The following is a 17,282-nucleotide window of genomic DNA, read 5'->3' as shown; positions in this document are numbered from 1 at the left end:
TTTTTTTCCTTTTCACTAAAAGAGCTCTTTAACTTTAAAATGCTCTAACTGGAGATTGCTAGAAATCCAAGGGGAATCGGCTTGGGGTTGGTGGGGGTTAATTAGACAGCAAGATGTAAGGGAGGAGACTGAATGAGACATCTGTCCCTCCTAAACATCTGATTAGCAGAAGAGGGACAGCAGGCCGAGCATTGAAAATAAGGAAAGGCTTCTTTTTGTTCTTTTTATTCTAGTTACACACATAAATAGATGTGAGGAGATGAAATATTCCAGATTTTCTCTGAATTCTGCATGAGATTAGTGAATGCATTAATAATTATGGCAGAAAAGATCTCATCCAGCACCAACTAAAGCTACCTTCTTGTCTTCTTTCAAATGTGTAAATATGACTTGATTTAAATCTTTAGTATCTTGGTGCTATAAAAACCATTAAGTTCAATCCAGTTTACCTTAAGACGCATTAGGTTACAGTGAATAGTCCTCAAATTAAAAAACATCTAAAATCAAGTTAAATTGTTCATGATTTTTTGGCTCATTTGCATGAAATGAATGTTGATAACTATACAATGTATTGCTTAGGATTCAAAACAACTGCGTTCAAAAAATTTATACTTGGTGCACTCCAATAACTGTGCAGAGAAGAAATGTGTAGAGAGAATACAGAAAAATGCGATTCATCCTGTATCTTTTTACTTTGCTGTTCTTCATTTCCTATTTATTCATTTAAATTAGATTTTGGGTAAGAGAGGACAAACCTTTTATTTTTTTTATCACAATGGAATATAGGAACATACTTTTGTGTTATTCAATCTTTGCTTGGATTGTTGGGATCTGGAGCTGTACCACCTGCCTCCAGCAGAGTTCGCTGTGGATCCTCCTGAGCTGAGCCTTCGACACACCTGAAGCCCATCTCGTAATCAGGAGGATCCTCCACCATATAAGCAGACCTCGCATCAACGCCGCAGTGTTTATCCAGTTTGGTTAGCACCTGAGCCTTACTACCTCTGTGAATTCTTTGTTGTTTCTAGTCTCATAGTTGGATTCTAATTACCTCTTGTCTCTGCCTACAGGAAACCTGTTTTTGTCCTGTAAGCTATGGATGAGCTTAACCTGTCGAGCCTGCCCTCTGAGCCAAACATGAAGACCCTTCTCTGGATTCCCATGCTGCTCTGGACTAAGAGCTGGAAAACTAAGGTCTGTCCAAACGTTGGATGCAAGACGCTGAAGCTGAAACTGAACTCTGCTGAATCAAACAGTCTCTGGACCCAACAGTGCCTCTCTCAAAGCCAAACCCGGATTCTTCAAGGTAGATCTCAGAAGATAACATCTCCACATTCTTCTGCTACGTGGCTAACTGAACTGTCTCCCTTTCAGTATCCTGTGAACCAGATCCCCAGACGTGAACCAGTACCTGACTCTTTACATGTGCAATTATCAATAAACTCATTTTGAACCTTTTCCCTATTTCCCGTGGTGTTCTGCATATTGGGCCTCTCTGAACCAATCATGACATGGATGAGTTGTAAAGGATATAAATGAATAAATAATTGAGGGATCATTTTTATAAAAACCATCTGAACATGTCTTTCTCTTTTGTAAAAAACACCCATATAAGAATATTTACAATAAATGTATACTTTCTAGTTTTTCCTTTATCTAATTTAACTTAAGTGTTTTAATTAAGAGGAACTGAATTCCTCATTTGTGCTGAAAACTTGACATGAAAAAAGAATTCTATTGATATATTTTTAAACATTATCATGAAATAAAATTACTTTCTTTATCTGTAATCTAGGAATAAATTAGAACCCTAAATTCAACTCGGACCGACCAACATCATTGGAAATATTTCTAGTGGAGGCCATTGTAAATGTGGTGTTTTTAAGAAATGAGGCTAGCCCAATAAATACACTGTTGAAATGAAAATTAGTTTCTGATTCCATGAGAATCTATCTATCTATCTATCTATCTATCTATCTATCATCTATCTATCTATCTATCTATCTATCTATCTATCTATCTATCTATCTATCTATCTATCTATCTATCTGCTGTCTGTCTGTAATAGTCTACATTGTCACTATCAGTCTGCTATATACCACAGAGCCAACTGGCTAATTACACTTTAACAGTTTTGCTATGTGGCTTTACTGGCATTGTGGTCAGATGGTGTCAAAATGAATTAAGTCCTTTTTGTTTTTCCTTTGACTGTACACAAATAGTTCCTTTAAGACTCTATTTATCCTGACAGCCTTGTTTACTGCTGTTCCCCTTGGGCTAAACAACAGGGAATTCTGATCCACTTAAAGGATTGTGTGGGGAAAACTGACCTAAACTTCACCAGTAAATGTCAGAGGGGTTTACATCGGTTTAGTAAGATGCCTGCTGTTTTGAACACCCCTTGTCAAATAGTATTTGTGAGAGCTGTGAGGTTTTATTTTAGAGTTAGGCCAGTTTTTTTAGTATGAGTAACTATAGTTCATCAACAAGAGCATTCATCCTTCCAGACTTGTTGGATTATTGCTAAATCTAAATGTTTTAGGTTCGTCCATTTAAATCCTTTGGGTATGGCTTTGAACGCTGAAACGAGAATCAGCGCTAACCTGCTAAGCAGTCAGATCACATCTACTACCACTCTGGCTTTGAGCAAAGAAAGATTACCATGTAATTGTTGGCAGGAAGTTCAGAAATATTAATGAATCTGCTGAGAGAGTGAGTTTTTTTTACACCTTTAGTAAGTACTATGTTGTTATTCATGTTGCGTCCTGCCAGTATTTACAGTGCAAGTCTTTGAGAAATTGTGATGATAAAAGGTACTGTACCTTTGCCAAAAGCAACAACTTCACTGATGTCACGTAAATTACATTACTATTCAAAGCACCTTTTCAATCACTATAAACTCTCACAGATACCTTATAACTGAAATACAGAGAAAGTAAAGGTCATTATCCTTGGTAAATATCAAATCATTTATATTTTTACATACATTTTTTACTTCATGCACCCATCAATTTTTCCATCTCTTTTGCAAACATGCTCACAGAGCCTCCGAATCCCACAAGACAGGCAAGCCAAGGGAAGTCAGCTTTTTTTGGGGGGGTGGGGTGATGGTAGTGCTGATGGGGGATGGAGGGTGTGAGGAGCGGCGCTCTACCAGAATCTATACACCCACACATGTGCAGATGAATCTACATCCATATACACACACACACACACACCAACACTTACCAGAAAACGTAGACATCCGACTATCACCACACACACCAACTCCTACATGCAACTGCTGCCAGACTTTGCACACAGACCCCCTTCTGAGGCCCCTCCATGGTTTAATTGGTGTAATTATATTTGCATAGAGCCGTGCTGTTTCAGGGAACACACACACACACACACACACCCTACCACATACACTCTGTCAATGATGAGTTTTAATGGGCAGTATAATTGATTATAGCATCCCAATTGTGCTCCAAGGACCTATATGTTTGTAAAGGGTCAAGAGCTTTGTGTTGACTCTGAGAAATGAAACCATAGCTACAATCAGCTTAACTGCCTAAAATAAACCTCAAGGACTAATGTACTAGATAATCCAACGCAGTAAGTCATATTTTTTGCCTGAACAAGAGAAGCACTTAGAAAATGCTCAGTTTGCAATAATTTAGGCTCAAGGCCAAAGTTTTTGCACAGCTGTCTCTATTAAATAGATTTTTTGTCATGTTTTCAGATGGATAATAGGTAGAGTAGCAAATAGAAGGCATGTAACTCTATGCCCTGACACTCGTTTCTCCCTTTTCTAGAATGCAAAATATTGAAGCTCATGCATGCCATATATATATATATATATATATATATATATATATATATATATATATATATATATATATATATATATATATATATATATATATATATATATATATATACCGTATTTTCACGACTATAAGGCGCACCTAAACGTCTTTTTTTTCCCTCAAAATGTGGGGTGCGCCCTATGGTGCGGTGCGCCCTATCTGCGGACGTTGTTGAGACCACCATGAGTATGTGAGAACCTTAAAGGGGGAAGTGTGGGCGTGGCTTGTGTATAAAAGAACAGGTATGTGCTTTATGCAGAACATTGTTGTCTTAACAACCCTGGAAATGGCAAAGAGACACGCCTATGAAGCCCAGTTTAAACTGAAGGCTATCAGCTATGCAGAGGAACATGGAAATCGAGCAGCTGCGAGAGAATTCAATATAAATGAATCGATGGTTCGCAAGTGGAGGAAGCTGGAAAACGAACTCCGACTGGTGAAGAAGACGCAGCTGAGTTTCCGCGGACATAAGGCCAGGTGGCCCGAGTGGGGCCAGCGTTTCAACAGTCACTGTTCGTCTAAAAGCAGTAAAGCTGGCGGAAGAAATGAAAATTGAACATTTTCAAGGAGGTCCATCGTGGTGCTTCCGTTTTATGAAACGGTGCAATTTTTCCATCCGGACCAGGACTACAGTTGCTCAGCGAAGTCCGGCGGATTATGAGGAAAAGCTGGCGAGCTTTCACTCCTTCTGCAGCAAACACATCGCTGACAAAGTCATCCAGCCAAGCCACATCACCAACATGGACGAGGTGCCGCTCACTTTCGACATCCCGGTGAATGACACCGTGGAGAAGAAGGGGACCAGCACTGTAGCGATACACACAACGGGGTATGAAAAGGCGTCGTTTACTGTTGTGCTTGGCTGCCACGCAAATGGACAGAAACTGCCGCCTATGGTGATTTTTAAAAGAAAGACTTTGCCTAAAGAGACTTTTCCAGCTGGAGTTGTTATTAAGGCGAATGAAAAAGGCTGGATGGACGAGGAGATGATGAAAGCTTGGCTGAGGGAGGTGTACGTAAGGAGACCAGGTGGTTTTTTCCACGCATCACCATCTCTGTTAATTTGTGACTCCATGCGTGCCCATCTCACAGCCGATGTGAAAAAAAGGTCAAAGAAATGAACGCTGTGCTTGCTGTTATTCCGGGAGGTCTGACAAAGGAGCTTCAACCGCTCGACATCGGTGTGGACCGCCCGTTCAAAGTAAGGCTGCGAGCGGCGTGGGAGCGATGGATGACAGACGGAGAGCACAGTTTCACTAAAAGTGGAAGGCAGCGCCGGGCAAGTTACGCCACCGTTTGCGGATGGATTGTAGATGCTTGGACTAACGTTTCTGCTGGGACTGTTGTTCGAGCTTTCGCAAAAGCCGGTATTATTTCCAAGGAGCCGCACGGCACGGAAAGTGACTCTGACAGCGAAGAAGAAGGGGAAACTGGCATGTCTGATTTAGCGCAGCTGTTTACTCAGTTTTGCTCCCACTCTATTTTTCTACCTGAAAACTTAATTCAACAGCAGCCTCTGGGCCGCGGCGCATACGGGCTCACCTCCGCAGGTGTTTTTTCATCTAAATAATCTAAATCTTTTTAAGTGAGAAAGCCCACCTGAAAATTTAATCATTGCAGTCAGTTCATCCAGATTATTATCCTGCCTATGTTTTAAGTTAATTTATGCGTCAATAAACGAAGAAGAAGGGGAAACTGGCATGTCGGATTTAGCGCAGCTGTTTAATTCAGAAACAGACGATGAGGACTTTGAGGGGTTTGATTAATACTCTGTAATAAATACTTGAATAAAGCACAATCATACTCAGTTTTGCTCCAGCTCTATTTTTCTACCTGAAAACTTAATTCAACAGCAGCCTCTGGGCCGCGGCGCATACGGGCTCACCTCCGCAGGTGTTTTTTCATCTAAATCTAAATCTTTTTAAGTGAGAAAGTCCACCTGAAAATTTAATCATTGCAGTCAGTTCATCCAGATTATTATCCTGCCTATGTTTTAAGTTAATTTATGCGTCAATAAACTGTATCAGAGGAGTAATCACAGCCCTGTGTCATCAGCGATGTGTCTCTCACGGCCGGTTCCCAGGTTTGAATAATACTTTGTAATAAATACACCTTGCAGCTTTATTTGCTGTGATCAGTGGGAATAAAGTAGTTTTAATATGTTTTTAAGTGGGAAAATCCACCTGAGAGGACATGTACCTGTATATAAAAAACGCGCCCTATAGTCCGGTGCGCCTTATGTGTGTGTTAAATACAGAAATGGCACACATAACTGAGACTGCGCCTTTTAGTCCGGTGCGCCTTATGGTCGTGAAAATACGGTATATGTATATATATATATATAAGCTTCTGTCCTCTACCGAAGGCCTGGGAGCTTGCTGGTTCTTGGCAGTTTAATTGCTGTTCCTAGAACTGCACTTTTCTGTACCGAGATGTCTGATGCATTTCCAGGGGTCTACTGTAACCACTCCTCAAGTTTTGGGGTCACTACACCGAGTGTCCCAATAACCACGGACACCACTGATGCCTTGACCTTCCAGGTTTTGTCCAGCTCTTCTCTGAGCCCCTGTTATTGCTCTAGTTTCTCTATTCCTTTTTCCTGATGTTGCATTCACTTGGTATTGCTATGTCAACCCCAACGGCTTTCCTCTGCTTTTTGTTCACCACCACAATGTCCGGTTGGTTTGCCATTAGTATTCGGTCTGTCTGTATCTGGAAGTCCCACAGGATCTTGGCTTGATTATTCCATCTTTGGAGGTGTTTCCCACTTTGACCTTGGGGTTTCCAGCCCATACTCTGCACAGATGTTCCTGTACACTATTCCAGCTTGGTTATGTTACTCGATGTGAGCTTTCCATGTCAGCATCTTACACCCTGCAGTTATGTGCTGGATTGTCTCAGGGGCGTCTTTACACAGTCTACACCTGGGGTCTTGTCTGATGTGGTAGGTCTGGGCAACTATTGCTCTGGTGCTCAGGGTCTGCTCCTGTGCAGGCACGAGGAGTGATATTTTCTTGAGGAACTCCATTGAATTGTAACTGTCCTCAATATCCGCTATTGTTCCTTCTAGGATTGAGACCCTCTCTGTGTTGACTACCTACCCTCTCTTAGTAACCATCCGATCACACTTCTGTAGTCTGAATGACATCACGATATCTGTGTCGGGTGGTATGGATCAATGAGTCGATGCCTCACTCATTCTTAGCATACAGCTTGATCTCATCCATGTAGAAGAGGTAACTGATGGTGACCCTGTTCCTAAGTCAGAATCCATAGCCAGTCATTTTGATTATTTGGCTGAGGGGGTTCAGACCTATGCAGAACAGCAGTGTGGACAGTGTATCTCCTTGGTATATGCCACAATTAATGGAGACGTGTGCAAGTGTCTTGCCATTGGCCTCAAGGGTGGTTTTCCACAACCTCATTGAGTTTGAAATGAAGGCTCTTATAGTACTGTTGATGTTGTATAGCTCCATGCATTCAATGATCCAAGTGTATGGCATTGAGTCGTAGGCTTTCTTGTAAACAATCCAGGTAGTGCTTAGGTAAGCGTTTTGAGTTCTGCAGTCTCGAGTGACTGTTCTGTCTACTAGGAACTGATGTTCTGCACCTCTAGTATTTTTACCGATTCAATCCTGAGCTGTGCTCATGTAATGATCAATCTGCCTGCTTATCTTAGCCGCTATAATCCCAGACATGAGCTTCCACATTGTGGAGAGGCAGGTTATTGACCAATAACTGGATCCCTTTGAGGTATCCTTCAGGATCAGGATTGTGTGCCCTTTGTTTAGCCACTCAGGGTGGTTCCCATCTCTCAGCAGCTGGTTTATTTGTGCTGCCAGGCGTTCATGTAGTGCCGTGAGTTTCTTAAGCCAGTAGGTGTGTATCATGTCGCAGCCTGGTGCTGTCCAGTTTTTCATACCTGAGATTTTTTCTCGGATGTCTGCCACTGTAATGGTGACTGGATTCTGTTCAGGGAGGTTGCTGAGGTCCTCTCACAGAGCCACCAACCACTGTGAATCACTGTTGTGTGCTGCCTCCTTCTTCAATATGCCTTTCCAGTACCGTTCAGTTTCCAGCCTTGGTGGGGCTGTTCTGCTATTGCTCTCCTGCCACTGAGCGTACACTTTCGCTGGCTGAGATGCAAACAGCCAGTTTATCCATCTGGTTTTATTGTCTCTCTTGTACCACTTTTGGCGGCTGGCCAAGGCTTGGAGCGTTTGATTGGCAGTTTCCAGGGCTTCAAGTATGGGCATCTGGCTTTACCTCTTAGGTGCTTGATTTTTCATTGCACCTTTTAGGGCCTTTGTCGATTGACTCACTTCTCTCCATGTTGCCTTGATCTTAGTCTCCAGTCTCTTTTCCATGGTGGGTATTTCATCACATGGTTGTTCTTACAGCCAAGCATTTTTAGGATAACTGCTGCTGTGCAGCATATCAGCTTATTGGTGTCAGTGATGGTTGATGTAGGAATATCTTGCAGAGCTGCATTCTTGTCTTCTAGTAGACTTTCTGATGGTACTTCATTTGGTCTCTGTAACTGGCTTTGGGGTTTCCTGGATGACATTTTTGCCATAATCTTATTTTTCAGGGTCAGTCGCTACCTCATTCAGCATGATTCCGCTTATTGAGGTGTTGTACCCAATCTCTGGTGGGGGGTTGGTGTTTGCTTCCATCTGACCTGGGATCCTGGTTCCCCCTTGCCAGAACTGTGGTTTTGTACATTGCCGATCTCAAGTTGTGAGACCAGTTGCCGTTGGACAATTGAGCTACTAGTTTTTTCACTATGATTGGGGACTGTAGGTTAAGAAGTGTCCAGTTCTCCCATATCCTTTGCATTTGGCCATTTCCTTCTTGTACCGGTTGCCCTTTTTTCATCAAGGTGCTCTGGTTCCCCAGCACCTGACGCAGACCTTGTTTGGCCGGGCAACGTCTGAGCCGGAATGTCATTAATTTTATTGTCTCTCATCATTGTAATAGGTAGGCATTAGCATGAAGGGTCCTGCCTAAGGACCAACACTGGCAGTTTGCTACTCCAAAGCTGTCTGCTATCTGATTCCACAACACGCTTGTTTAGATTTGTGACAGCGCAGTGATACAGTGTGCTTTTAGAGTTTGTAAACCTGGAACTTACAGGTCTAACACCACTAGTGGCTTAAAGTTAAACAGTGTTGCTATAAATATATTCTATTTATATTCCCACTATTTCATTAAAACCATGTTCTTTCCAATCTTCTTTAGCTCGTAATAATCATTCTAAAATCCCTCCTTTAATTATGATCGTCTATCCCTAGTATAGATATTTTATTTGAACCTTTCCCAGTGTTGAGGGTTTGTCAGGTATATTTTTCTCACCATATTCCTTTTGTTTCTATTTCATTCATGAACTCCTCTCACCTTCAGCATCCATCCCTCCCCCCCTCACCAAGTACTCCACCAGGTTTTACCACATACACCAAACCCCCTTGCCTATGAAAAATCAAATCTGATTGTCCTCCGTCTACATCATTCATTCCCATCTCTCTCTTACTCTTACTCTCTCTCTCTCCATGGTGTGAAAAACAGAGTATCTGGCTCTTTTGTTCATCCACCAGCTCATGTGGCCTCCTCCGGTTGCTGTGGCAACCTGGTGTATACATTCTGCTTTAGGAGAGAGCTAGATACAGAGAGATGACTGTCAGAAGGGACGAACTGAGAGTCAGGCATAATCAGACTGCATACAGGATGGAAGGACTAAAGGATTGTAAAAATTACCGGGGAAAAGGGGAGAAAATGCCATGCATGACTCAGAAAGCTAATAATCAAAGAAAAAAGGGGAGGAAAAAAATTGGTATTTTTTAATACTCTAGCTTAAGCAGTATTTTTATCCAGCTTGGATAATCTTTTTGTAAATTAAATGGTTCAGTACAACCAGCCTCAGGCTAAATTTGTAGATAAGGTTAAAGCCACAAACTAGAATTCCATCCTTTCAATCAGATACAGCAAAGAGGCGAAGATAGGTTATTTAATCCTCTTTTTCATATGTTACAGAAGCTATTTCTAAAACAAAATGCAAACTTATCAGCCTCAAAGCATCTTAAACATGCTCCGATAAAAGCAATATGTTTTTCTATGGGATTAAAGGAAAATACATTATTCTGTGACTGAATGCTATTTGTTTTTACAGCTTACTTTTAATTGCAATGAGTTATGTTATCCAAAGCTGAAGATGAGAAACATGTATTTTCAGTTATCTTGTCTCTGAATTACCTTTTTATCTCAATGCAGCATAACCATTGCTGTATGTACCTTAAATGGTAAATAAAAACTATTACTGCACAATGAATGGACACTGCATAAGGGAAAAGAGTAAAAAAAAAAAAAAAACTGAGAACAATGAAAACCATCATCCTTGTCATGGTAGCATCTTCCTCCACCCAGTTGTCTGTGTTTGCCGTCTTAGAAATACTGCAGGAATCCAAACCCTGCAGACAAGCTTCCATCTGCCATCTTGGCTCCACTCCAATGCTGCTCTTTGGTGCAAAAATTGAAGAAATGCTTTCAAAATCACTCAAGCAAGACATGTTTTATTACATGGCAAGTCATGTTAATCGCCAGAATTGTAGCTTACTAGAAATATAACTGTGTAGTGGTTTTCTGAATGGTGGAAAGCTGGTTTGGTTGATACTGGACAGCTCTGACAGCACAGACAACGTAAAAATGAGAATTTAAATAATATATATAAAAAAAAAAAAGGAGAATTCTACTAGAGCAGACACTAGGAAGGGTAAAGTCGAAAGCAACTAATCTAACGTTCTCTTAAAAAAAAAAAGGTTTAGACACCTCTCCAAGAGTTCTTGGCAATCTGGATTTTCTCAGTGGGTTCAAAAGCAGGACTGATACAAGCTACAAGATACAGTGGGCTTTCTTACACATTTGGTTTGAGCACTGGAAAGAAATTAACAATTGACAGATTGACAGCATGCTAATTATTTGTAAGAACTGTGAAAGTAACAAGAATGGTTAACTGTTAGCAGCTAACCAGGATAAATTTAGAATCAGATTATCTTACTTTCCGCTGGTGCTAAATTCAAGCTTAATTTCAAAGGTTTTGACTCTTTAAACTCACAGAAATATTTCACTCAAATCTCATAAAGCAGTACGTAAGACCCAGAATTTGAGGCGAGACAGTTGGTGGGAACATTCAAATACGTTAATTAAAACAATAATAAGCTGCGGATCGGCAGCAGTTGTGCACCATCCATCACCGGATACTCTGGTGGAGGAAAAACACAGGTAAGTGACCATGATAATCTGTTGAAGGATGATTATCCATGAGAGTCACTTACCTGGTTAGACAGTTCAGTCCCCCTACAAAGAACGCGGTAGGATCCAGTGGAAGGGCTGCCATGGAGATGCAGTGGGCGCAGCCCAGAGTGAACCAGATCCTGCAGCCCCGGAGGGCAGGCATGAGTCCAAGACAGGTCAGGGAAACAGATCAGAAGGCTAAAGGTCCAGGAGTCTAAAGCCCAGTCAGGGAAACAGCCTGGTCCAGGGTTCCAGGAGTCAACAGAGAGCTCAAGCAGAACATTCAAATGGGAACAAGCTCAGAGGTTGAATGGCAGAACATGATGAGAAAATAAGGAACACTACGACACACTAAAAACCTCTCTGACCACTGGCCTCTGAATGAAATGCAAGAAATGCGGGTTCCATGAGGTTCTCGTGTATCATATATTGTTGTTTTTTTTGTTAAACATCTAAACATACTCAACGCAGGATAATTCAGGATAAAAATGGATCAAACGGCCAGTTTCAGCTGATTCTCTTGCTTTCCATTTCACAGATTTTGGTTAAAGTTGTTTTTAGTCAGTGTAATAAACTCACATATAACTCACTGTAAGACAGCTATTTCCTTTTCTTTGATTATCTTATGTGGAAGCATGTTGACTATTTTTTCACTTTAAATTATGCTTTCTTAAAATACACTGTTAAGCTCATCACTTTTGTTTTTTCATAATTCATTATTCTTCTTTGTTTAATTTGTGCTTAATACATGTAGAGTTATCTTCCATTAGATTCCCAATTTTCTTCTAGGTCTTAGCTACATTGTTTCAGGGAGGTTCTTACTCTCTTTGCCTGAAGTGCAACCCATAATAACTGGCTAACTAATTTTGCCATCATTTCTCCACCCATCAATGGTCTACGCTCACTGGTTTTCTTTGTTCCTCACAGGTTCCTTCTACAATCATTTCTCTTGCTCCATTGGATCACTTACGACTTTGCCCACTGTTTTGCCCACACTACATGTCCTTGTCCCTCCCCTGAGATGTATACAGTAAGTTCCCTACATTTTTATTATATGATCCTTTTTTTTTCTTTATTCTGCCTTTGCATTGCTGTTCTCTCACAAAGAAAAAAAATCTGACCATAATGAGACAATGCAAAATCGTTAAGTACATCATAGCACGTTGGCTAGGTTTAAGGAGTTGCGGTAGATTCAAGTCTGATTGAGGAAGCCTTGTCTGGGGCAAATCACTTATGTTTTCTGTCAAGGACACCAGATATTAACACTGCTTGACATTTTGGTGGTATTCAAAGATAATGGAGCAAGTAGTGTCTGCTTTTGGTTGGTGGATGTCTGAGAGGGTGGACGGTGACCTGCTTAGAAGTGGACCGATGGGCTGAGCTGGAGGCTGATAAGCCAGTTAAAGTAATGATGAGGAGAGACAGGAGGGGGAAATACAGGGAGACTGAGGAGCTATCACTATCAGAGCGATTAACCATGCCAAGTGCACATACATGAATGAACACTGAGACGGATGATTACATGATACTCTGATCTCAGACAAATGCAGACTCCTTGGCATCTCTCCATCTCCCCCATCAGCTATGTTAGTTCTCTATTTGTCTCTTCGTTTTCTTTTCTATGCATAAAATTAAAGTATTATAAAGCTGCCAAAATATAATTATGATCTTTTCAATTAAAAATAATCTTAATTCAGGCTTTTCATATTTCAATAAAATCCTTATGTTTGCGTTATTCAACAGTTTTTGCAGGATTAATTTCTATTTGGCAAAAGAAAACAAATTGAAAATGATGTCACGTGATTGCTTTATTTTTGATTAAGCTAGTCAAAAGCTAAGGATAATTAAAGACTAGAGACGGTGTATTATAGGCACCCCTGAAGCATCTCAAAGGCAAAAGCAGAAGTAAAAATTTGACTAAAATTTAGTCCATATGAAAAAACGGAATGAGACATGTATAAATGCAGAATGTTTTTTTGCTTTTTTTTTTTTTTAAATCCCAATTTCTAACAAACAGACTGACCTCATTGGAAGATGACAGCTGGTAGTTCTGTTCTTTTGCACTAAGCAATTTTCTGAGAGGAGTTTGAATAGGTAGATTCACTCACACTAGGGTCTCCAGCTTCCCCACACCCTTCAAACACATGATTATGTCCGCTCATCCATTTTCTCCCACTTATTCCGTCAGGGTCGCAGTGGGGCCAGTGTCTATCCTCGGCAGTCTATGGATGAGATGCGGGGTACACTCACACACTCACACCTAAGGATAATTTAGAGAAGCCAGTTAACCTAACAGTGATGTCTTTGGACTGTGGGAAGCCCAAAGAAAGTTCAAACTCCATGCCGAAATAACCTGGGCTGGGAATCGAACCTGGAACCTTCTTGCTGCAAGGCAACAGTACTGTAAACTGTTCCACCATGTAGCCCCTTATCATTAGGTTCTTATTCTAATTTACCTTAAGTATGGGTGAGTGTATGCATGGTTGTTTGTTCTGTAAATTTTTTGGGTGGTCTGTCTGTTTCCCATGGTAAATACTGCCTCATGTCCACGGATCCCAGGAGACAAGTTTAATGGTTGGCTTTGCTGGTTCTTCGACATTCAGAATTAGACTTGCTGGTAGAGTCATTACCTTGCTCCATGATCAAAGTACACTTGAGAATAAGGTCACCAGATCATTTATCCTCTGTTCTGCCAGATAGCAGAATTAATGGTTCCATCAATTAGGCGAAGTTGTCCTTGTGAACCAAAACAGCCTAACACCATCCTCTGAACGTCACAACTATTGGTATGATGTTGGTGTTTGAAATGCTGCCATTATTTTACTCCAGATGAAACAAACCTTTAGAGAACTTCCACTCAACTTTGCATTATTTGTTCACATAATTCCTGCTCCTTATTTTATATATATATTAATGAATCATGTACACTGATTAAATGAATTAAATGGGGTGTGCAACACTTTGAATAATATTCTTGGTTCTCTTATGAGCTTTTGGGTGTGTCATTAATGTGCTCTTGGAAAACAAATGTGTATGGCCACCCTATGACTCTTTTTACAGTATGTATTTTTTGCTGTCCCTAAAGCTTAAATGACCTGTTACCCTTCTGCAGTCTGATATTTGTCCTTTTTGTTTTTTTGTTATATATTTTTTTTAAGATTCAGGGCATAATGTTGTTTTTTAGACCCTTATGCCCACTTTATGTTGGTAGGCAGGTTGTGTTAAGTGATTTTTGATTACTTTGATCAGGCAGAAATCACAGACAGATGAGGTTGGTAAAACTTGACCCAAAAAATTTGGATAAATCACAGTAAGCTTCTGATGTCTGAAGAATTCCTGATTACTAAAGAAATTCCAATTTCATTTTAGTGCATGATTGACGATGGCCTTTTTTTCTGATAAAATTATTGTTGATTAGTTTGGTGGAACTAAAAAGCCACAATACAAGAAATCTGTGAAGTTAAAGAAAAAAGAAGTTTTAGGAAAAACAAAATCACCAAATAAACACTGTTTTACAAGTTATAAACCAAAGGACTAAGGTTCTGGTTTAAAATCCAGCTGATCTTTTTAAAAGGTTTTTCCTGTTGGGGCATTTTGCTACTGTAGAAATCTAAAGCAAAACTATACAAGAACATGAGTTTGCCTTTGCCTGAAAAAGTAAACATGTTGCTGACCCAAAATACAATCTGATCAAAGCCCACTTCACATGTCAAGACAATGCAATTATAACCAAGATCTGTACCAGGTCCGACGGATGGTACATTGTATTACACCAATGTCCAGTGTTCATTTAATTGCAGATTGCATGTGATTAAGCAGCTCACACAGACATCTGCATCAATATAATCCCCAACAACATGCTTCTTCTAACATGTGATAGCAGTCAGCATGTTTTTGTTATTACTAAAACCAATGGAGATTAACAGATACATAATCATGGCTTGTGCCCGAGTGGCTGCACTACAGAATATGTCTGTATAAAAGAACGGCGTGTTAGTTTGTGACCTTTCAGAGGTTATCCCTGCATGCCGAATGCATGTTTGATCATGTGAAGATATGCTGCATTGAAGCAAATGTGAATGTGAGTTATTTTGTTCATGGTCTCAGCTGGTGTCATGTGGTCAGAGGTTGCTGTTAGGGGATTGTCCCACATAATAAAGATGGTGATAATAATATATGTGTGTGTGTGTCCCAAGTGAGTAATCCATCATCTGATGGATTAGTGCCTGTGGACTGAGATTAAATGTGCCAGGCAGGAGCTCTTAATGATGGAAGACAGATTATAAGCAGTGTATAAGTGTGAGGTCCAGTCCTGTTACTGGTTCAGATAAAAGAGACAACAAGAAACCAAAGATTGTAATTTGTAAATGAGGCTGGGAAACTGGGAAAATGATAACACATTCCTTTGTGCCTAATGAGACAAGATTTGACAATAGCTGACTATAAATAATTTTTGAAACCCTTCTGTCAAAATAAGTGGCAAAATTTATAAAAACAGTTCAACCTTATCTACAATGGTAGATAATGCTTGGATCAGCATTTTCCTCAGCTTGTGTCAACCCTAAATTTCACTTTTATCTGTTTGCCCTCCCTTTTTAACACAATTCTCTATTGACAATTAATTAGCAAAGTGCAAATTTAGCAGAAAACGCTTAAAAAAATCTTTAAAGCTATTTTCAAGACTAAGAGGGTAAATTAATAATTCATTTATAGAACCCAGTTCAATACATATAGAACTTAGATTGCTCTGAGTTGATGACTTTGCAGCAATCCCTCATCTTTACTCAGAAATAGGAAAAACTCCTCTTCAATAGTAGGATACTCTGACAGATCATTGCACGTTGACACACTTTCTATTTTCATTTTGTCTCTGCTTCGTCTTTTATAATGAGAAAGTGTTGGAAAATTATCAGGATCATTGTTCTCAGTAAAAAAATAAAAAAGTTTTTTTTGTGCATTTGGTCCAACTGTAAATGCTTTGGAGGACTTCCTGCAGCATGCTGAAGCCTAATAATCACTCACACTCAAATCAAACCCTATAAGCAATGATGTTCATAGCATGAAGAATTTATGTGAGGAAGAACATTTGGTTGTGAATTTATTTACAAATCCAACACTAAAGGGATAGAAAACAACTGTTAATGCAAGGCAAACTTAAGCTAAATAAAAAAATATCTTTATTTGTATATATATTTTTGAAAACTGAGTACCAAATCAATAACTATTTTTTTTATCTGACAATTTTTCAACCGGCAATTTTTCTAACTCATTGTCCTTTCTTTCCAAATATCTCTTTCACTGTCTTTTACAAATGCAAACACACACAGTGAAGCCAACATGGTTAGATCTGACCTTTAAATCCACTGTCAGTTTTTTATATGATCCAAATCTGACTGTTGAGGCAAACACAATCTGAAAGGGCCTGTGGGCTTCTTCTCAGAACCTTACAATCAATGCCTTCTGACATTCGGAGGGGGAAGGGTGTGTGAATGACTAAACATGCCTTAGCTTTATTGTGTGCAGGAATCCCATCATGTACAGTAGCTGGATAAATCATCCCTGATCTACCCAGCACCTGTTTTCTCTTTTATTTTGAACATTGTATATGACATAGTACATGTAGATTCTTTTATTTATTATTTTTCGTTTGTTGTTTTTTTGGGTTGAGAACAATAAAAAGTCAACATGACGCAGACAACGGTTCCATTTTAGTGCTGTAAGACAATTTCTTTCCTAGTATCATACTTTGCTAAAGCAGTGTGAGTAGATCTAAAATAGAGGTCTTTCATAGTGGAGGTACTGCAGGTGGGTGGTGCCATTTCTTTTCTCTTTAGCCTTTAACCTGAGTAAGCCCAGAGCTATCGGGGACAATAGGCACCATTATTAATTACTTTTGTTTTACTTTTGGTTTATTACAAATTAATCAGGCATATTAACAGCTGCAATATTGAATAAAATACAAAAATACCCACTTCTGCATGTAACCTTTAAAAGGCTAAAAAAACATAGTACTTAAACTTGAGGGCTGGTGCTTTTCTTGATTTATTCTGAGATTTTTTTTTTTTTTATGTTAAGAATTTTTGCTTTTATCTCTTCGCCTTAAAGATATAGAGGACGTAATGTTGTTTCCGGGTGGATCATCTC

At 39.8% G+C, this 17,282-nt stretch overlaps 1 protein-coding gene across 1 annotated transcript in view; it reads left to right on the top strand.

Moving 5' to 3' along the window:
* The window catches only part of LOC119786638 (meiosis 1 associated protein), a 158,192-nt gene that overhangs the window by 12,616 nt on the left and 128,294 nt on the right, over positions 1-17,282 (top strand). The window contains exon 2 of the mRNA XM_038290132.1: positions 12,066-12,168. Within this exon, the coding sequence (XP_038146060.1) occupies positions 12,160-12,168 (9 nt within the window). The 5' untranslated portion in view covers positions 12,066-12,159. The remainder of the gene's footprint in view (positions 1-12,065; positions 12,169-17,282) is intronic.

This window comes from Cyprinodon tularosa, unplaced genomic scaffold (assembly GCF_016077235.1).
Source record: "Cyprinodon tularosa strain WSP-4 unplaced genomic scaffold, ASM1607723v1 ctg276, whole genome shotgun sequence".
Taxonomy (NCBI): domain Eukaryota; kingdom Metazoa; phylum Chordata; class Actinopteri; order Cyprinodontiformes; family Cyprinodontidae; genus Cyprinodon; species Cyprinodon tularosa.
Note: the sequence above shows the minus strand (reverse complement) of the source record. Positions and strands in the feature narration are given on the sequence as shown.